This window comes from Rhea pennata, chromosome 18 (assembly GCF_028389875.1).
Source record: "Rhea pennata isolate bPtePen1 chromosome 18, bPtePen1.pri, whole genome shotgun sequence".
NCBI classification, from domain to species: Eukaryota; Metazoa; Chordata; class Aves; order Rheiformes; family Rheidae; genus Rhea; species Rhea pennata.
This window is the reverse complement of record NC_084680.1, coordinates 12,665,770-12,688,775: the sequence shown is the minus strand read 5'-3', so window position 1 is coordinate 12,688,775 and position 23,006 is coordinate 12,665,770. Positions and strand designations below refer to the sequence as shown.

Genomic DNA, 23,006 nt, shown 5'->3' with positions numbered 1-23,006 from the left:
CAGAGTTGATGAAGTCTAAGAGAAATGAGCTGTACTTCATCTTCATCAGCAGTGACCCACACACAATCTCAAGACAAAGTTTTTTTTAGTTTTTTTAAAAAACAAACAAACAACCCCCCCCCCCAAAAAAAAAAACCCAGGATAACCATTTGGTTAAGCTAATGATTTTATACTGAAATAATGAAATGAGCACAATTTCCCCTGTGACGATTTAAGGTGCTCCTGTTATCCATTTAGGAATAGAGTATCTTGTTATAAATATCACTATGTCAAAATAACTGCCAGTACTGCGAGAATATACTATGTCCACTAAATTATGTGCACAAAGTGCACAGAAAGGAATTAGCTATCTCCATCGGTGTTGCAGTATTTAAGTGTCTTCCATATAGAAACCATATCTCTAGCAAGAATCAGAGACTATCTGAGCTCCATTAAGTCTCCTTTCTTGAGGTAAAAATTTTTGCTTGAAGAAGGAGATCCTGATTTTTTTTAGGATTTGTTTGTTTAAATATTTTCAGGATTTTTTATTTTATTCATTTTTAAAGAGAGGAATTATTAATTTAATTCACAGATTTGCACAATCATTCTAACATTTCACCCTTCTCAATTAACAGAGCAACAGCATTAAAAAAATGGAGGAAAATCTATATCCAAAATATCCCACTTGTTAACATCTGGGGTTTTGCTTGAGTGATGATTCTTTTTTTTTTAATGCGTGTTTATTAAAAGCAATCTTTTATAACATCTCAATCATTTGCCAAAAAAATAGTATTTTTTAACCTAATGCTCAGAGTATTATATCATCCTATTACTTCCCTGAAATAGAAGATAAATTTCAATTTCATTATTGAGATCTGAATTCCAGTCAATGACGCACACACCAGATGAAATCTAATGTAATTTTGTTTTCTAAATTCTCCTAGTTAAGAAAAAAATTTCCATTGATAATGCAAATGAGAACAACGAAACCATTAGGAAAAAAAATTCAAATATACTTAAGCTGATGGGAAAAGTCTCCCAAAAGGAAATGTCATGACACCTAATTAAATTATATATGTAGACTTGAACTGCAGTAGCGAGCATCCAATAGCTTGGGAAAAACTACATGGTTATATGTAGTTACAGTTACATCTGTAATACGAAATGTTCTAGCTGCCTAAATGCTTACCCTGCTCTCACTGCTATCCATGCAAGTGTGATTTGCCCTTTTAGCGAGTAGAAAATTTATTCTGATAACGCCGTAAGCCGGGCAAGGGGCTCTCTCGCGGCTGCCCGGCGACCCTGCCGCGCGGGAAGCGGAGCACAGCCCCGCGCTCGCCCGCCCAGGCTGCGCCCCCACCTCTCCTTGCCGAGCAAACCTACTTCCTTCTCATGCAGAAAGCTCTGCGCCTCAATAGGGCATATTTCCCGACTCTGTTGTTCTGCAAATTATGGGCTATAAAGAATTAATGACCGAATATAAATCAATTCAGTTCACAGAGAGAACGTGTGTTTTATGTGGTTGAGGTTTTCAAATAAAAGTAATTAGCTGATTTGGCATTTTAATCTTCAGAAAAATAAAGAAGCAATTGTTTCTGCTAAGGATGCGTTCAAACACGCAAACATACGCTTTAGCTTCTGCAACTACATTAGGAAACGCTATTTGTTGGCTAGACACGGTACAGCGGATACGTGTTTCTATTGTCTCAGGAAGTTTCTTTGTGATGAAGATTTCACTACATAGACTGCATCTGCTTTCCAAAAGCCAGCGCATCGCTAGATGTTTCTGAAGCGCCAGCTAAGCAGACGTCTCTCCCAGGTAGACTGCTTCTAGGGACTGCTGAAGGAAGCTGGAACCAGTAAGATCTAGGTCACTGCCTCCACCGTGACCTCGGCTGACGCAAGGCCGGCGGCTGCGCCCAGCAGCTGTTAAGCAGTCCAGATGAATTTAATCAGAAGGTCTCAGGCCTGTTTTCTGCAAATGGGTGTTCACATATTCACCCTAAACCGCACCGGCGGCCGTCTCCGCAGCAAAGCTAAGGGCCGGGCAGGCGAGCAACGGGGAGCCGGCGGGGCGCGCGCGGCGGGGGCAGCGTCGGCAAGCGCGTGCGGCTGCTGCTGCGACAGGTTTCTCTGCAGGGAAACTAAGGACTCTCCATCTGGCAGCTTTCCTGTAGTAGCAAACAAGCATCATGGAAACAAAACTACTCTTCCTGTCTGAGGAACAGACAACCCCGCCGTGCGTATCAGAGCCTGAAGGAGCTCGGCTAGACCACGCAGAGCAATTCAGAGCAAGCGACCCACCTCCCGGGGTCTGCTGCAGAAGGTGCCACTGCTTTGCAATTTTTTTTTCCTAGTTGCATCATGAATATCTGAAGCTGTTTTGTCCTTAGTGAGAGAATAAACTCGTCACACTAGTAATTCTCATTTGCCCTTTGTAGGCCTGTGTCACATGAAAAAGTTCCCCGGAGTCCATTCGTTGAATTTCCCACATTAACACTCTGGGTACGTTTCGCAGACAAACCAAAGCGAGCCTGCAATGCACTTGAATTTACTTTTCCCCTATTCCCTACTAACAATTCATTTAACAGCAGCATGGCAATTAGAAAAAATCAATATTCCATTCAGACACCAACGCTTTGTCTAGAGCATTACTTAAGGAACGTCTCCTGCAGCCTCGTCTTTGCCTGGACAAGGGATAAAGCAGAAAGGATACTATGGCAGTAGGTTATCCGATTGATTTGAGATGATTTTGCTTAAGGCCCGCATGGTATTTGCAAAAGGTTTCAGACTGAGAATAGTCAGTGTGGATATGACATTCTACTAATAAGCACCTCTGTGCCAGAGAATGTGTATATAAGTACAGTTGCAGAGAAAAGCAAGCTTGCTTTATTATTTAATATTGTAGCACCCACCTGAATAAAACAGAGCCTGACACATGTCATAAGGAATTACTTTATGAACACAAGGCCTTTAGGCATTAAAGCCCCATTTGTATTCCAGTCATAGTAACCAAAAATAAAATAAAATAAATAAATAACAATCACATCTTCTTTACTGTGAAATGTCTTTCTAGCCCTTCAGACACTTACTGCATCACTGTTACAAGCTCTCTTACTGGAAGTGCAAGGGCAGCAACCAAGAACGGGGAAGAAAAGCAGAGACAAAGCGAACAGCAGAAACCACAATTGGGAAATCATTCTGATTTGCTGCGTTTGGGTTCACCTTAAAAGACTACAGCGCTTGCCCAGTGCAGACCCGCTCGCTGAAGCCCCTGTCCCTGGAAGGACATGGTGCAGCACCCCCGTGGTCTTCCCCAAATGCTCTATTTAGTATCAGGGACTACTCTGAGGATTCAAAACACTGCCCATCTGCAGACTCTGGAGTGGGAGTACACTTGGAAGCAGCCTGTTTTATTTTCATATTATTTAAAATAAGAGCTGTAATTGCCAGTTGCTGTTGTGGAAAAACACTCTCTCAAATGCAAAGAAACAAGGATGGTAAGGCGCAATGTGGAGCATGCGAAAGTCATGACGTGCCAAAGTCTCCAGGTTAAACAGTAGATTTTCTAAAGAAGATGAGAATGCTGTTAAAGTCAGACGCATCTTTTACTTTAAATTATTCCAAGTAACAGGAATTCCCTTTAGCAGGGAATACTAGAGATAAAAGCTGTACAAAGAGGACTTCCCTGATCCCTCCTACATACTAATTCCCTGTTTTGTTTGCATGCGCGTGTTGCGTAAGTCATAATTAAGCAATTTCACGTTTTACTGTTGAGCAGATTCTCGGCTTGCGTTCAGCTCAGCAACAGACAGCAGCTCGTAGTCAGAACAAAAAAAGCTAGATTTTTCTACAGACTTGTTGACAAGAAATAACGTAAGGTTGTATGGCAGGAAGAACAGTGCAAAGACGCGTTCGAGCAGAGCCCTTGAGCCTGCGGATGGGCGCCACCGCTGAAGAAACGCCTAGCGGCACACTTGGTTCGGACTTCGGTCTAGTTAACGCAAAATTAACCTGACTGGGGAGTGATGTGTCCAGAATCACTAAGCCGGTCTATCGTGAGGCTCCTACAAATTGGTTATCAAGACGCAGAAATAAAATGGAGAGTCACGACCCCAGGAGCAGCACAGCAAACAAGGACACAGAATGGAAGCCTGACTGAGCTAAAACATTTTCCAGCATACAATTTCAAACATTAGATAACTTCGCTGGACAAAATAATCTAGCCTAAGCAATCTTAACTGTTGAATTTAACTTATTCTTTTTGGTCAGGTGATAAAACTCAACTTTTGAAGAGAAAATTAACACAGAATGGATAAATTTACAGATTTTTTCAGATCAAACTGTACAGACTGGGTATAACTAAGGTTCACAGTTGTCAAATAATGGTGGAAACAATGGTCAGACTACGTAAATAACTCTAAAGCCAATTCACAGCATTTATTAAGGTAAATATTATTAATCACTTTTTGAACCATTTGGCGTGTTATAATCTCCATAAAGGTATACAAAGGTTTTGAAGCTCCAGTTGTGCTTCACTCATTTATGAGGATGAACTTAGTTGGAAGGAGTCAATTTCTCCTATATAGTTTACTGATGTAAGCATTACCCTCCATATGCAAAATACCAATAGCATAAACCAAATTTAATCTTGTATTCTCTACGCACTGATATTTACAGAAAGAAAAAAAAAATACATAGAAAGAAAGTGTCCAGAAATACTATTCGCAGATCTGAGCGACAGTTGCACGGTCTCTTGGTGAAAGGTCTGTGGTTTTAACACACCACACATGAGAAAAAAATGCCGGAGAGGCAGGTGATACGGCACTCTTCCGACTCGGACAGCACCGATACATTGCTCCAACCTGTTACTTATTGGCATCATCTTTGCCCTTTTCTCGCACGTTCCACCCAAGGACCAAGAAGTGCTTCTGGACACATATCAAGGAAGCTGCCAACAGTCTTTGGAAGCATTACTACTTCCAACGTTTAAGAGATCAGAAGGAAACCATTAACACAACTACAGAAGTCAGCTGATGATTTGCCCTAAGTTGCATGGTCTGTTAGAACACGTTCATGACATGTTAGACAGAATCAGAATTACTACCCACTCTGCAGGGCTCAAATGCCTGTGTATATGAACTTGGGAATAACTAGTTAAAGGAAGAGGGATTGAGGAGATTTATATTAGCTAGACTTGCTTCCCTGGATGGTTCATAGAGCTTATAATAGCATGTGGATGTATGAAAGCAATTAAAAGAGCTAACTTAAATCTCTAAGTGCTCAAGGTTTACCAGCATACATCTCTAAAATCCTTTGCAATGCAGCTGGGCCCCTTCCTCTACAGACTTTCTATCAACCTTTCCAACATCAGGATAATTATTGTGAAGTGTGACCCAGACTGTGGTTACTGGTATAATCAAGAAAATCCCTGGAGGATTCAACATTAGGCATAATCTTACCAGCAAAGCAGACTTTCAACTGTTCACTAACATTTTTGCAACTAATAATCTTAAAACTACACTCTCTACAAGCCTCTGATATACCTAGTGGCTTAGGGTTTACCCTGCCTGATACAGGTCTGCTTACTAAGATGGGCTTCTGTATCCCTTATGCATGCGCCACAACTGTAACCCCCAGAGCCTTCTAGTAAGAAGCATACTCACAGAAGGTGGTAGACAAGGGATGGAGCAAGACAAAGTCTAGATATTCTTATCTTAGGGACAGGCTAGTGCTGAGTGAAGCCCTCTAGCTTCAGGAGGCTGGACACTTTTGTTCTCTTGCAATGTTTTTCTAAGCAAACCTTGCACCCCTACTCTTTCAGCTCCTCAGATTGGCTATGTGTTTCTACCTCTTTGGGAAGCTTATTGACTGTAGCGGATGTGACAATCTCTGTTGCACAGCAAACTTCCACTGCTAAGATCTAAATTCTTACTTGTTTCCAAAACGCAAGCTCTATGTAAGCCAACAGGGAATAACGGGAAAAAAAGTGAAATACTAATTCCAATCCAAATCGCTACCTCTTCTATCCATCCTGCCAACCTTGCTCTCTGCTCTCTAATCCATAAACCTGAACGCTGAACAGCAAATAATTCTGAGTGAGCTAGCGAGGTTTCATGCAGAGAACCTCTGCAGATGCAATACGCAGCTGGGGAAGTTCCTGGGCAGTATTCAGCAGGACCACCAGGGCACTCCACCTAGGCAGCCTGGCGTCACTCCGCTAATTACAGTTTACTGGTCAAACCCTCCATGTTTGCCAACAAGCACTGCACAAACAACAAATTCCTCCACGTTTACTCACAGCATTAGTAAAAGGTACAACAAAATTGCCACAGTACAAGGTAATCACGAACAGTGCCATGTCATTGAGTAGAACTATTAAGGTGCAGCATTAAAGCAACCATTTCAGCATATATCAAAAGAAAAAAAATGCTGCAACCTGGCTTTAGACCTGCAGAACCTGATGTTCCAAGAGCACAAAAGGTAAATGACAGCTCAAACAGCTGGATTTTAAACCCCCGGCTTTTCCGCTGCTTTAGAACCTGAATGCAACTGAGAAATCATACAGTGCAAGTGTCTAAACAGAACCTCTCGATCCAAGTACCACCAAATTTGAACTGGAAACTTGGATCCAAATTACTTTCTTCCATTTTTTTTTATGTAATAACACGGACAAAAATTGTTCCAATGTCACAAGTTGGTAAGTAACATTTTTAGCTTTGACTGAAAATGCCAGGAGCATTACTAAAAAAGACCAAAAAAAATCTGATTTTTCCTCATTAAAGATTTAAAAGAACAGAATAACTCAGAAACACCTCCAAAGCATCTCTTTTTCACCCTGTGCTAGGTGCGGAATTGGTCCTCCCAGGCCTGGAGGAATACGCAGCAAGCAGTGCAATGGCTGATCAGGTAGCGGTAAGGGAGGCATGTTACTCCTTGTCGTGGAAATGTCACATTCGAGCTCGAGAGGAGACCGCCCCGCAGCCTCGGCTCGCTCCACGACAGGGGCAGCGCGTGGCCTTCGCTAGCGCCCAGGACGGTTACGCACAGCCAGAGGGTGAACAGATTGCAGCAACGAGCTAATGCATCCAGCAGTCCTCAGCCTTTTAGTCTCAATTCGCAGAAACAATGCAATTTTTTAAACTTTGCTCTCACCAAAAATAAATAAATATCATCCATATGTAAATATGAACATATGTGTATATGTATACACACACACACACACACAATACGTGCACACCGACATATACTTCTCAGGGGAAGCGTTACCATATAGCTGCAGACACATCCATAATGAAACAAAGCTCCCCACATGGCAAAGACAGCAAAACATTAATTATTCAAGGTACGTACAACAGAGTTATGTTAATCATTTGGTAACGACCGCAGGACTACTTTGCAGAGGGACTCCTATGGGGAAGAAGCACTGAATGCTTCAAATAGGGGATGTGTGTAATCTCTCATGTACCAGCAATGGAGCATGGGAGCTATTGCACTGGGCCGGCATAATCCTGGGGACATTTGTAAATCGGAACAAAGAGGGTAGCCTGATGTAAAACCTATGGCTTCATAATTACTAATACATTTACATCACTTTGTGAATGAATGCCACCATCCTCCTACACACTATCAGTCATGTACAACGCACACCACATCCCTTTCTCACATAATTACATATATAATCTTCATGGATTAAAGCCAAAGTCACTGCAATTTATATTTCTGGCTTTGATTCAAATCAATTAAGTATTTTTTAAACAAATTTTATTTTAATTCCAGCTAAAAAGCACTGGTTTAATTCAACTAAATTCAGTTCTTGTTTCCTTTCATCACACCTGACCTGAATTTTTCTGAAGGGAATGGAAGTGAGGCGTTCTGTAATTGAACCAAAAAAAAAAAATCAAAATTACAAACGTTGTCAACCGGGTAAACAGGATCCTGGTATCAGTCCCACAGCAAGATACTCACTAGTGAACAATCCACCTGAAATCTCCCTAAAAATTGTTTCAAAAGGGGCTCTGTATCATAAGGTATTAGCAAAGAGTGTGGTAAGAAGAAAGGTCTGAAGAGCACATTTTCCCTCAGTCTGTTTTTTCTGCCTTCCCAGTTGATGGATGAACTTGACACAGTTGTTTCATATTCACAAGTCCTGAACATCATTACACCCTGCGTGCCGTACAACTAACTGCTAGCAGTGAGCGGGGTGCACACGCTGCCTCCAGCTACAATCAACGGATTTCTGTGCACGACCACTGCAATACGAAATTGGATAACAAGATATACATGTCAAACATCTGCGTCTTCCAGCGCCCTGAACAAAGGCTTGCAAACTTGCCCATGTCAGTTATTACATTTTCACTTACATCTCCATCTTTGCCTCTCGCACAAGCCTTCAAACCAGTGTTTGGCAGTTTCCATACAGAACAAAGCTAAACTCGTTCCTCAGCATTCCCTCCTTCCAACAAAGGACACGTCTCCTGCTAATGGTAGTTGTCAATACACAGGACAGAGTAAAGGACAGAAAAATGTGCTCCATCAAGCTATATAGCTCTCCTATGAGGTGGGAATCTCCATTTTGAAGATGGAAAGGGAGGCAGATGTCAGGTGGATATCCCTCCCCTCCCATGTCTATGCAGGGCGAGGGGCAAAGACCGAAGGCACAGTTTGACACTATCTAATTAAACGCAACTGCACACGGCCGTTGAAAGAAGTCCGCCTTCTTCCGCCCTCTCCCCCGTTACTGTGCAGCCATGGGAGCTGGCTCAAGACCGTAATCTAGCAGACCCCTCCCAACACTTCTCCCCCCCCCCAAACCAATAACTTTCCATGGAGCCAACTTGCCGACCTTCTCGAGACCGTGCGTCGGCTAGATCTGCTGCAACGGGAACACGTGGCCAGGAGAAACAGGCGGGGAAAGCAAGACCGGTCCTTTTAGTTAATATTTTCATCCTGAGCAACAGCTTTCATTTTGTGCCAGAATGTTTAAGCCTGGGATAGAAGTACCTTAGTTTTCTAAATTTAAACAGATAGGCAGAAGAATCTAGAACTAACAGAAAACCTTTTCTGGTATAAAAGCTACAGTGCTGTCGTTTTCTTGCTCTCTTTTCTTTGTGTTTATTGACATGAAGAGTAATGCTAATGTAATTGCACTGAAATTCATGCACATGAAAGTCTCACCAGGGCAAAACCAGAATAAATGGTGGGTTTGGAAACAAAACATTAATTCAATGAAGTAGCAATATTTCTCTCTCATCTGAAGACTGTCCTGACCCCATCAGCCACAATGAAACTTAACTGCCACCCTTGCTCAGACGGTATGAGGGGGACTATCTTCTTGTACCCTGAGGTGTATGCTGATACAGCAACAGGAGCGTCTCTGCCAGGTGATCGCCAAATAAAGAGCCAAAAATATCTGTTCAAGCTGTAAGAACAGTAAAATGAAAGAAAGCATCCTTCTCTCTATTAATCAACCTGGTCTTCCACTGCAAAAACAATCCCTTCTGATTATATGTATTTAACAAACATTCTTCAAACGCTAACCATCTGCAGCTGCAATACAATGCTTTGATTACAAATGTCAAAAAGATAGAGCATAGAATTAACTTCTCCTTATATAGTAGGTTTAGAAAAATGTGCCTTCATGCTACACTAATTCAGTGCCCTCAGTATGAAAACTCCCCATTATGATGTCTCATCAAATTAAAGCCAATGATACAACGATGTCATCTGTATCCTCACACAACACTGTATTTTGTAATTAAGCAGGACAGTCAAAGAATGGCCTTGCTTACAGAGAAAAGGTCAGGAATGCAAACCATATCTTTGCAAGCTAATTGCAAGATGCATGAGGCCAATTATCACAATAGCACTGCATATGCCAAAGTAGGAAGGATTTTATGATTTTGCTATGTGCCTCCAAGTTGAGTCAAAGTGATAGCTGTATCCCTATGGGGCACTGCGCTGCTTTGTTTAGACTGTTAGAAAAGTGGGAAGCAGAGAAACTTGAAAGAGAGGACCATTACAGTAATTCCAAATTCTTATCCCTTCCCCTGACATTTTACAATGACTAGAAAAACTTCCAGGAATTAATAAAATTAATTAGACACAACTTCCCTGTTAAATTAGGAAGTTACTTTGAATATGTGAGTGAAGTGCTTTTGTATTTCCATGCAAATGTCACATATGCTTACCTTGGGTAGCTTCAGACACAAATCAGATTTATATGCATACGCACAAGCCTGAACATGTACGTATGCATGTGAGCTAAGACATCACTGTTGGCTTGGGAGAAACTGAAAAGCACCACAGTTTCCAGTCCGTCTCCCCCTTCCTGAGGTTATTAAATGGCTTTAGCCAGGAAGAGCATCATACTGCTGAGCAGAGGCTTATAAAAAATACCTCTTATGTGCACGGCAGCAACGAGACTGACCTGCAGCCTTCCAGTTTACTCAGACCCTTTAGTTTCTTCCCCTCATCAGAAACACGTAATGCAAGGAATGCTGCATGGGAAAGTGCCTGAGCTTTCCAGGAGCTCTGCCTAACTGCTGGGGCTGCTGCTCGTGCACGATGAAACTGCTATTTCCACACCTTGTGCAAAACTCGCTCAAGCTCTAACTGCCCCTGTCACCAGTCATTAACTGCAGCATCAAACCGATTCCAAAGGGGAATAAACACCACTGTTAACATGATGGAAACCCAAATCACCTGTATAAAGGAACAGCATATTATTTCATAAAGCTGATTATTCTGTTTCTTCCATATAAAAGATTTCTTTTGAGAGCCACTGAAACAAAATAAACTCCAAAACTCCTTCATCCTTCAGAGTATTATTCTTTTAAAAATATTTAAGTACATAATTTCTCAACTTCCTACTACCACGAGGAAGATATGCAATGTAAGACTTCCTGAGAACCAATAATTTCTTCCTGTATCACTCCTCTAAAGCAGTTCTCTGTTACTTCACTCTAGCCTCCTAACAGCCTTAAGTTAGAGATCAGTAATTAACTCTCTGGTTTAAGAAATATTCTGCAAAAGAATCTCATAAGAGGCTCATTTGCATATTGCTAGACCAGGTTGCCTTGCAGGCGAGGCCAACAGTCCTGAGATCGTCTTTGAATCTTTGCGCCACTTACAACTGACTGGGAGGTGGAGGGAGAACAGTCATTACTTACTGCAGGATAAAACAGACACTATTACCTGCTGGATGTTTCTGCTCCTTACTCTGCAAGATGTTGTATCTTGCACTTTAGTTACTGCTGACAGTGCTGAATGGTTTCCATACACAACCTCAATAGTGCTTCCTCAAAGTAATTTCATTATCGTGACCACCAGAGACCCCTTCGCAGTGGTTACCACGTTCTCAGTCCCACCCTTTGCTGTGCACCTACTATTGCAACTCCACTTACCTAAAATAAAGTTTCACTGGCTAACGCTGTTTAAGTAAGAAGCCAGAAAAGAAAGCTCTCTAGCGCTTGTTAACACAGATCTGAAAGCCACTGATGCGTTCTGGGGTCTGCCAGGGTCCTAGTTCTGCAGTATGAGTCATTCCTCTTTCTAAAGGAAATAAAGCAACTTTTTCATACTTGGTAGTACAGCAGTCACCATATTCTCAAATTTAACCAGTTTCACCATGACTAAAAGTATTTGGCAGATCTGGTTTGTTGAGAATAAACAAACAAGAGATAGATCTAAAAAAAACCTCACAAACTGGGTTTACTGGAAGAGTACAGACACCCCAAGTTATTGGTGCTCTCTACTGTATCAAAATAAACTTCATGAATGTTTGACAAATCCACAGAGCAGACTCGTTTAACACTAGAGAAGGAGTTAAATGCACAGCAGTCCACGGGCTGTGCACTTTCTCTTTCCTCTGAGTTATAAGTGAAAAGATTTTAAAGGGGAGGGGGAACATAGCTTAGAAAAGGGTAACACTGGTGCAAGTCTTTGGTGCTATTAATGCATGGCTGTATCCCTTCCAAGGCTGAGGCTCATTTAACAATCAGCCATATGCTCAGACTTTTGTAGTGCCAAGAAAAAGCATAAATGGAATGTTATCTTCTGGAACTATGAAAAAAAAAAAAAAAAAAAGACTTGCAAAAATAATCCTAAGTGTTAGTAATTGAGTGTCCCCTAGCTCTAAATGAATTCCAGACTCACTGAGAGAAAGCATCTTCAGGAATGATCAGTTTGGGGATTACATCAGAATAATGAGTTATGCAGAGTAAACATGTTTCACTACATCATGGAAGTCTGAGCATCCCTCCGCTGCAGATGATACCATGTTCCTGCCTCTCCTTTCCAGCGCAAATTCAAAGTGAGCTCTGCCAGGTTCAGAGGAGATGAGATGAAGTTCGTAATTTAGGTTTAAACCAAAATAAAACTCATATAAACTGACTTTCTAAATGCCCCGGAAACTTACTCTTTCGGAAAATATGTTTAAAAGATCACTATAACAAAGTGAAAACAGCAACCCAAAAGGTCACTATAACGACGTAAACAATCAGAAATGCCCTAACAGCAATAATTAAAACTGCCACAGAATAAGTTTCTCTGCATGTCCAAAGGCCAACTTGGAAACTCTCTCCATTGCATGTTACAACTGAGAAATATGGGTTAAATTAAGAAAAGTACATCTGCCAAATGCTTGATCTGTGGCCGATTCCAGAGAGGCTGCTACAAAGATGAACATTCAACGCCCCATGATAAAAATTTTGTCAGCTGCTGTAATAAATCAAGATGCAGGAAACATTGTTAATAAAAAGCCTCTTTAAAGAAACCTCTTTTTAGCTCTAATAAGCCATTTGAGTAGCCAACAAATTGAAAGGAGAGCTCATTCCACAGCCTTCCTTTAGGTCTTGCGTTTATATGAACTGATTTTAACAGATTAATGCACTACCCATATTGAATAGTAGTTATACTTGGTCTGACTCTGCTTCTCTTATTCACAATCAATAATCTTACTTTATTACTATAACAAGGCTCCTATACAAATTCAGTGTGCAAAAGGATGACAAAATTTGGCTTGCTACACCAAAGGGAACCCCAGAGCAATTTACTGGTTAGTGCCAATCCCTTAATTCACCTTTTCCAAACAAAAAGTCTCTTCTCAATCAACATAAAACCCAACAACATGAGAAACAATCGTGTTTTTTCTACAAGCATACTGGCTACAGTCAAGCAGAGCACATACTTATCTAATACAGCACTTTGAACCATTCCTCAGACACTCTTTATAGAGAAAAAAACAGTTGGTCAAGATTTTAGTAAAAGAGATTGATCTGTGTTTTCATAGTTACTCTAAACACACATGCACATGCCATTGTGTAACTGCAAAAAACTGCCCGGCAGTGGAACTAGGACCCTGGTAGGTGGCACGTCAACCCAACATACCAAAACACCACACATTTCAGAACTTGTCAACTCCTCTTCAAGATGCAATGACCAAGCTTTGTGAGAGCTCTACAAGACTCTACTGGAAATCTGGCCTTTCTCTTTGCGCCAATGCAAGGCAGCAAAACCAGACTCTACCGATAAAATTAACAAGGCAATTCTGAATTGATGCCAGTGAGACATTCTGTGACATTTTCAATATTTAATGATGGCTCCTTGTTTTGCTTTGTTATAAAACTCACGTTGTACAAATTTCCCACTATTGTAGGAGGTAATCATTTGCCATTTTAAATTTACATAATATATTTAAATGTATGCATCAATCATAAACAGGATAAAAAGCACAGAACTGTTTGTTTATATTTCTCCTCTCTGCTCTAGATACATCCCATGTCCAACTAGGTAGTTATCTGTACATATATGCACACACTTCAAAAATTTATATATTCTTATACGCAAAATTGTTGTACATGGCAAGATAAATAGGACACGCAAGAAAAGGAAAAATGAAGCAATTAAGAGGTATAAAACATGACCAATTTACATACACAGAAATCAAATAACAGAATCTATTTATAATCTATTATAGCCCAGTATTGCAATCTCATGTTTTAATTGCATTTATTGCATTATTCATTTTTGCTATGGCATCTCCCATAAAAAACAAACAAACAAACAAACAAACAAACAAAAAAAAAAAAAAAAACAGAAAACAAACAAAAAAACCCTATACAGCTCCAGAACAGTAAACTGTTATAATGGTTACTTACACCAGAAGGACAGTTTGCAGAGTATGAGCCTGAATACAAGATGGAGTCAAGAATCAAATATTTAAGAACCAAATATTCTGATACAAGATGCTTCCTTAAAGCAATTCTCGGACTTCAAGACAAGGCAGCAGAGCAGAAAGTGAATGAGAGTGGTCTAAAAGGCTCAAGTCCCTTCATACATAGAACACAGCATATTGCTATTTTTAGTAGACATGCAAACGTTCAGGAGGATAAATTATCTGTCATAACCCAATCTTGGTGTGTGACCAAGAGGCCCAGCTAGTGCTTTCTTTAACCTCTGTGAGAGCTACAGAACTTAAAGCCAACATCTCCCTGCAGAAGGACTGCTTGCATTATAGATCCGACAATGTTATGCCAGCTAGGAGACTAAACGCTTGTAGCCAAAAGCTACCTAGTGTCAGATGGCCTCCTACAGACCAGGGCATATCTATATATCACAGATGAAGTTTACGAGTGATTGCTGCCTAATGGAAGCCTTTCATTTTCAGTTTCTAAATACGCACATAAGCAAATCTTTGGGTTTTATTCAAGCTAAATGTTACCTCTCCTCTAACTTCCCTGTTAAGTTCTACACTGAAAAGCTACTATAGCCATTCACTGAATCTCTTAAAAGACAAGCAGTGATAAACCTGGCTCTGTCTGAAAGGACAGTGATGCCCAGTAAGCTCCAGAATTCTGGCCCTGGGAGGACAGGGAAATTACAAGGATTAATTTAGAGAAATGACTTTGGCTGCAGGGCTGGCCAAAAAGTTCATCTGTGTCTTACACTGCCAGTTCACAGAAAGAAACAAAACTCAGCTAGATAGAGAGCAAATACTGTCTAACATGCCAGTTCTCACTCTGAGTGAGGGAGCAACAGCCTTGGTGGAGTCCCTGATGTCTAGCTATACTTGCTTGTCTTCCACATGGAACACAGTGCCCTACCTTGAGCATTTGTGAAAACTGCAGCCCAAGAATCAAATCAACTCCATCTTCCCCTACACTAACCTCTGAAATATTGCTCTGCACTGACCAGGACAGTCCTTTCACTTGCAGAATTCAGAAGAAAAGAGCCTAGAAGGCTGTAATAGGTCAAGTAAGGAAAAGTATAGGCTGGCAATTGTCATTTCTGGACTTCAATAACTAACAGCCCCTCCAATGAATCCGGAAGTATAGCTAAACAGAAATGGAAGTTGTCAGTGGGTTTTAAAGTCAAGTGTGTAGTCAGCGGATTAAAGTATTGTCTTGATGTTTTAAGCTCCCACTGCTAGAAAATGTATACATCAGTGTACATCCTCGTTTGGAATCTAGTATTTGCTATTTTTTCAGATACAGGCTTTTCTTGGCACCTCCATACTTCTATGTCATTCCCTGAAGAGAGTCACGTAAGGTTGACAGATCTCCCTTTTGCAAGCAAACAGTTAGTTCATTTATGTGGTTACTAACAGCATCTGCCTTCACCTGCAGATGAAGGTCAGAGTTGGGTAATTTACACATAAATTTACCTAGAAACATGTGTCTGCCTCACCCACATATTCACATAAATCTACATATACATAAATACATTAAAATCCAATAAAGCACCACTTAATGATCAAACTTAATTTCACCTTAGGCTGAAGAATTAAGACAAAGTCTCATTTCTCCTTCATTTTGCTTGCAATCTGCTCCAGTACTGACCACCCCAAGTCAAATGCTTGCTCTGCTCCACCTGCACGTTCCCTGCAACGCGTCCCCTCTGGACTGAGAGATCCTGTCATGGCTCAGCCTGAAAAAGCGGCTTCAGCCACACGCTGAGAATCCATCTCAGTGTAATGACAGGAGTCAACGGCTACGGAAGACATGTAGGGAGGAAGGGCGGGGGGAAGGATTTGGGCAGATTACGGTTGTTGCTGTTCTATGTTATTGTTCATAAAATGTGTAACCCAGCAATGTTCAGCGTGAGCATCCCTCTCCCTCCCTCCCATCAGTCAGCTTTGGCTGCGGCATCTACGTGCTATTTATATGCTGCTGCATCAACTCTAGGATTTATTGTGGAAAAAAAATTAAAAAAAAAAAAAAACGGAACGGACAGGCTTCTCCATGCATGTTATTCAGCCTAAAAGGGAAGGGGTTGCATCGAACGCTTGCCAACAAATTAAAATCACCCCCACTGCAATTAAGCAAGTCTACTTCTATCACAGAATAAGGTAAGCAAGATATTGGCAAGCCCTGGGAAAAAAAAATCAGTTTCTTCATTCTGCGTCTCAGTCGCTCCGTGCTCCCCGCGCCGAGGAAGGGCTCCTTACCTTTCATCGTCCACGCTCCTGAAGCCAGGTAAAACGTGCCGGAAGCTGCTGTTCCTGTCGAGCTTCGGTTGGCTCTTTGTCCTTTTGATGGAGCCTTTAAGCCGGCGGCTGAGGAACCCCTGTGGGGTGAGACAAGAATACTAAATTACCCCCCCCAAAAAAAAAAAGGAAAAAAAAAAAAAAGGAGACAGACAGACAGAGCGGGCTCCGAGCCCGCCCTCCCGCACCCCGGCGCGGCTAGGCAGGCTGTGCCCTCCGGCCCCCCGCGCGCGCGGCCGCCGGCAGCCCGGCTCCCCAGCAGCCCGGCTCCCCGCCTGCCGCCAGCATCTGCTCCCAGCGCTCGCCGAGGCCAGGGCGCTGCGTCGGCGCGAGACTCCCCAAAGCCTCCGTTACCCTGGCAACCATCAGCTCACATAAAAATACTGTCTGAAAGACAAGACTAGCACGTTGCAACTCCTGGCGAGGGGAACGATCGGGACACGGGGCTCCGGCTGGTGCCGGCTGCCAGGGCCACCCCACAGGCGCAGGTGCAGAAATCACCCACTCATCCCGGTGGCCAGGAGACAGGTAATAACTTAATTACCCAACCAAAATCCCCTGGATTTCACCCATGGCTGGCAGAATTGGACTCAGGTGTTTTCAATTCACATAAAAATACCCTCTAGTGCATAGAGAAACAGAGTCTGGGATCTGCAGCTCTTCAGCGGCAGCTCATGCCGGCGGCTGCCCTTAGGGACGGGGAGATCTTGCCCTGCACATACAGCACGTTCTCTGCTCTGCTTCTCCGTCCCTCACGGAATATAAGTCATGGCTCTTACGGTGCTCCAGAGCAAAGCCAGCACTAAACGTTTTAATAGCAAAGCTGCTAATGTGTTATTTGCTTATTGTTAGGAGTTAATGTTCTACATAATCTCAACATTAAATTTAATCTCTAGGCTAAATATGGCAATAAAAGAGTAATACTATTGTGGTGTCCAGCATTTACAGTATGAAAAAATAGTCTTAATGGATCAAGCATGTTAGCTAGAGAAAGTGGGGTAGCATTTTAAAGAGAAACCAGAATTTCATAGCGAAGCCTCAGAAAGTGCTCTTTTCCTACGCTGTCACATCAAAGAAATCAATTAGCTGCATACAAACAACTTGGCAAATGCCTGCATGACCTGAGATTCAGCATACGCCACCTTCCTGTCCTATCCTCAGCACAGGGAGTAAAGATACCCTCTGGATCAAGCACAGATTTTGATGTACAGGAAAAAAAGAAAAGTGAGAAGAACAGGATTTTTTCCATTGGTCCTGGGTCAGCATCCGAGCTATACCCCAGAGCAATCCTCTCCATTCCAGATGTGAGTCTAAGTAGCTTCTCCAATCAATCTTAAGAAACAGATATGGGTCATATACCCCATAGCAGCTTCCTTTTATAAACTGATACCCCTTATATGTCTGCCAGGAAGATAATCATAGTATAACTTGTATCCAGCCTGTCATTTGTTCATTCTATTTAAATATGCCTTCCCCACCTAGGATATTCATGGGTCACATTATGTCCTTCTCAGATTGCAAAATTTCCTGGGGCAGTATGTGCAGCTCTTGTTACGGAAGTGGCTTTCCTGTTTTTTAATTCAACAAGAATTGGAAGTATGTAGATAACCAAAGGTGTTTCACATTTATTAAGTACCACTTTACTTACAAATGACATATAACATGCATTCATGTGAACTGAGTATTCTTTGGGTGCTATCTGCATGATTAAAATAGGAGGACAGAGAACACATGGCCATCAGGTTATATCCTCTGCTGTCTTACACAAAGGGAATGCACAGGAAATAAAGACCTTTTCAGAAGTGTTTTGTCTTTGAGAAATACCTTTAGAGAGGCTCATTTTTATAGTATAGGGAAATACCAGAAAGAGGGAATAATGTGACTCAGAAATGGCAAATTTGGGGATCTCCTCCTCCATTACCTTTTGGATAATGAGGAGAACACTGATAAGATATTTGCCTCTGTACGCAGACCTCTGCCAGGTCTCACATTTTTGATAACAACTCTCCATGCTTCTCCTCTTCCTGCACAAAAGGCAGGAGACCGTCTGTACATCGGCAGCAAACACACTGAAACGTGCAAGACTCATCTCTCCATAAATTTAGTGAAATGCAGCCAATATGTTTACTCCTTTCATACGGATAGTTGGGATTGACACATCATAAAACAAAAATTTTTATTATAGCAATATTTTTTTTCCCCACCGTTATCTCCTTTTCTGACTCCTAAAACGAAATCTCCAGCCATCTCCTCTAAGCCATGCTTGCTATGGAGAATAGCCTGCTATGGAGAATAGCCAACACTCTGTGAAGACCAAATATCAAAAACATGCAACTGGCCAGTCACCCCATGGTGAGCAGCTTTTGCCCAGAAGCAAGAGACTCGATTTCCTTTACCACTGCCAGCCTAACCGGCAAACATGTCATAATATTATCAAGCCACTTTTTAAAATTCAGTAACAGCTTTCAACTCTGGACAGGGAATTGAGAACATACTTTCATATACTTTCTGTAAAAAAATGATCACAGCTTTCTTTCACTATCTTTTATTTCACATCTTGAAAATTGTTAGATGATTCATGCAGGATTTGGAAATTAGAATCCAGAGTTGCTATAAGACATTACTTTCCTTCTGGTAGGAAGATCACCCTGCACCACTTTCAGTTTTCAATGCTAGTTTCATTGGAAGAATGGTATGTCAGATATTTCAACGCTGATAAATTATAATGCTATATAATGCTATAGCAACAGTTTACACTTCCACAGTGCATGCCAGAGATCAGAAACTACTTTGTGAAATACTACCTTCTTCAATAGTTAGGTGGGTAATTCAGAAAGAGAGAGAGGAGGTGGCCTCAGCAAGGCAAGACAGAGAAGCCAGCCTGGGGTGTGACTGCCATGCCTTCCCGCTGAGATCATCAGCACATCATCCATTTCTTCTTCGTATATGACTTTAAACAAGATTTGATTCTGATCTCTACAGGAACAAGGCTAATCTTACCCTACAAACACTGCCTGCTCCTCTAGCCTAGCTGCATTCTTGGGGGTTCTAGTAATTAAAGTTGCCCTTTATATTACAAGTTCTTTGTGTGTTTTTAAGTTTATACTGAGAGCTCTGTAGTGCAGAACTGTGTCTTTCTATTTGTGGGCAGCATTTACCATTAAAAATAAATAAATCTTAGGAAAAAATAAACTGCTAAGTTAGGAAGGTAATACAGCGAAGTACAAAATAAGTTAATGTCCTGTATTAAATTACAATACATAGAAATCTGAAGAGCAAAAGAATCTCTGCAGAATTTACTGCAGCAGAAAATCACGAGATGCCACAGCACTTACTCCGGGCCTGGACCCAGCCCAGGCAGAGAGAGACTGTTCACACGCAGCTCAGGAAACTCTGCAACCACTTAGCCAGGATGGAGAGTAGCAGCACTGCTCATGGTGCACGAAGCAATATTCCTGCATTGTGCTGCATTGCAAGGGTAGCATGTTCCTGAGAACTAATCCAAAATGTGCATGTAGCATAGCATTCGACAATACATCACAGGCATCTGCTAAAAATTACGATGTCATGGGAAAGCAGAGCTTATTTTTTCCTTCAATAATCAATGTTTTCTCCCAGAACAGGAAGAAGGCGGCATCACATAAACTAGCAGACAGGAGATTCAAAGGAAGCAAAAGGAGAAACTTTGTACCAGTTGTCCTGCACAACACCGAATGTTCAGCATAAGCAAGAATAATGCTTCCTCTTCCCTTACTATAGGTCTATCCTTGTTTAGCCCAAATGACTGTTCAAACTTTGCTGGAATACAATGAAGCAAACTTGGGATAACAATACTTTCTTTATAGGGAGCAGGCATAAAGTAAATACTCTCTTAAATGCAAGCAGAGGTACTAACCATATAAATCCATCCTTTGTACAACCACTAAAATATTATTTGAACGGGAAGAGGTATTTTAGGGTCACTGGAGAAGAGACAGCCAAGTACACAGAACCATGTGGGGCTGCATAGTTGGATGGAGACCTGCCATGCATCAGAGCCTGCACAGTGAGCACAGAACCCAACCAACCTAGTAACAGAGACAAGCAGAAAGCTTCCACTGTGCAACTAAGTGATTTAACTTTTTTCAAGTGCAAGAGCCTTGTTTTCCTTGCTTTATTTCTGCAGTACAACACTGAGCCTAGTATACAATTGCTCTAATTAGAAGAGCTGGGTGAAGTTATAATAAGACACAGAGAAAAAAGGCAGAAAAAACCCAAAACAAACCCTTTTGAGGAATGGCTTAATCATAGCCACAGCTACTTAAGCTAAAACAAGACAGGCACACTTCAGAACAGGACAATTAAATCTGCTGTGATTTGGGCTGTTTTTTCTTATATATTTGGACAAACCTGAAATCTGATACCATCAGCTTTGCAGGAATGGCAGATTCTTTTTTTTTTTTCTTTTTTTTTTTTTTTAATTATTTCTGCCTAACAATCTTGGCATTTCCAATTACTGTAGAGGCTGAATTAATTTGAATACTGGAATCCTTCTACAGCATATGTGCAAATCCATTGGAACTGTATACCTTTGAGAAGGAGAAAACATGTACTTACATACACCCTGGGCCATTGAGAAGAAAACTGGAAAGTGGAAGGAAAAAGTGCAGGGTGCAAAACTGAGGAGAGAATTAAAGACAGCAAAATCTTGAGTCTGCCTCTTGGGCTTCTGTTTCATTAAATGTAATGACGCAAGTGTCATGTATCTGGAACTGACTTCCACATCATTAATGTTCACTTGCAGTGAACCCTCATTAAAAAAAATTAAAGGTAAAAAGTAAGCACCATGGAAACACAACATATGTGAAAAAAATACATATATCAATAAATCAAGCTGAATGTTTCAAGAGCAGCTTTCTTTGGAAGAGCCCTGGCAGCTCCCTGTATTTTCTGTGTCATGCAGAGCAGACAAGCGGGACAGGCAGAGTGTGAGCCAAACGCCCATGAGGCAGGGTGAAGAGAGGGGTGCGCAAGGAAAGACCCACCCTTGAAACCTCTGGGCCGACAGGAACATTAAAAAAGCAGACAGCAGCCCTGGTTTATGCTCTTACCCAAAGGGCACACAGAATAAAGTCTATAAAGACATATCACAGAAACTAGTGATCAGATGGGGCTACTTTTATAGTTCTTTCATAGGTTTTTGTTTCAGTTCAAGTGTATCTCGACTACAGGGGACTTGAGAGTACATCAGAAATGTGTTCACTAGTCATAATAATGAAACTGCCATGAATAAATATCTGCTGCAAATGTATGATGCAGTATTTTATATCAGGTATCCATTTTGTTAGTACAGGAGAAGTAAGTTTACTTGTATAAAATTGGGAGTAAATCTTTTGTACCAGATACGTCTTTATTCTGGGCTTTAGATTCTCAGTTTCTTTTTCCTATTAAACTTCTTTAAGTCTGGAACCATCTTTCTGTACAAGTCTTGCACAGCATCTATCACAACACATGGAAACACTCTATGACTGAGGCTCCAAAGGACAACCATAATCTAAAACAACATTAATAAAAATAAATGATTACTTTTATCTACAAGGTGATATGAAGACAAATTAGCAGATAATTTATAAATAAACTGGAGACATTTGACAGACAAGAATAAAAATGCAACTAAGAAATGATACTTTCCTAAATTCTTCCTACAAACAAAGGTAAATAGATCCCACACATCAGCTTATAACTATTGAGCTATTACAACATAATGTCTTCAAATTTTTTTTTTTTTTTTTTTTTTTTAATAATAAGACCAAGCATGTAACAGCTGGTGCTTATGCTGAGCTGTGATCACTGTGCTTCAGAGTTAACAAATACGTGGAATGAATTGGTGTTGTCATTACTTTCTATGCTATTTTCTTCCAGCTGTCTAAAGACAAAAGCAAGCTTTATGGCATCTCATTGACATTTACCTCATAGTCATGAAGACTAAAGATTTTTATTCTTGCTTATCTTTTAAAATAAAACCTTATTTTCTGGGATACAAAATGCAAGTCACCAAGAGAAAGAACTGAATTACTAAAATATGAAATAGCACATTCTCACTTCTGGTGCTTACTATTCCCACTGTAAAATAAGACAGAAATAAAACTGGCATTACTGGGTACTATGTGTGTACTGAATGGAAAATTAGTATTTGTATTTGTGAAGCAAGTAAAGACTTCCCAGTGCTAAGGATCTTATTATAGCCTTAAATGTAAGAAAAAGTGAGTTTCCCCTTTTCTACAATTACCCATGTTAGCCTTAGCTTTTAAATTTAAAAAAAGGGCCTTTTTTGGGCAGCATTTGACATTGCTTGTTACCTGGTAAATATAAGAAAAGCATGTTTCTACTGTTATCTTTGCAGAACATGACCGCATTAAAATATAAGAGCACACAGAGGGAAGAAGGCTGAGTGTGAGTTCAGGTGTCAGATGCAACCCCTGAAAGTCCGTAAGAACAGAAGCAATCCAGCAAGTGGCCTCCTGGAACTGGCACGGGCAAGGAAGGGAATTTCGTGTGTAGC

The 23,006-nt window shown here is 41.1% G+C and overlaps 1 protein-coding gene across 9 annotated transcripts in view; it reads right to left on the bottom strand.

Annotated features, from left to right (window-relative positions):
- DAB2IP (DAB2 interacting protein) overlaps nucleotides 1–23,006 on the bottom strand; it is a 216,169-nt gene that overhangs the window by 107,274 nt on the left and 85,889 nt on the right. For all 9 annotated transcript variants that reach the window (XR_009960279.1, XM_062591355.1, XM_062591357.1 and 6 more), the window contains one exon: nucleotides 16,427–16,545. Coding sequence is in view for 7 of the 9 variants with exons in the window: in XM_062591355.1 (XP_062447339.1) it covers nucleotides 16,427–16,545 (119 nt within the window). In the remaining 2 variants the exon portion in view is untranslated. The remainder of the gene's footprint in view (nucleotides 1–16,426; nucleotides 16,546–23,006) is intronic.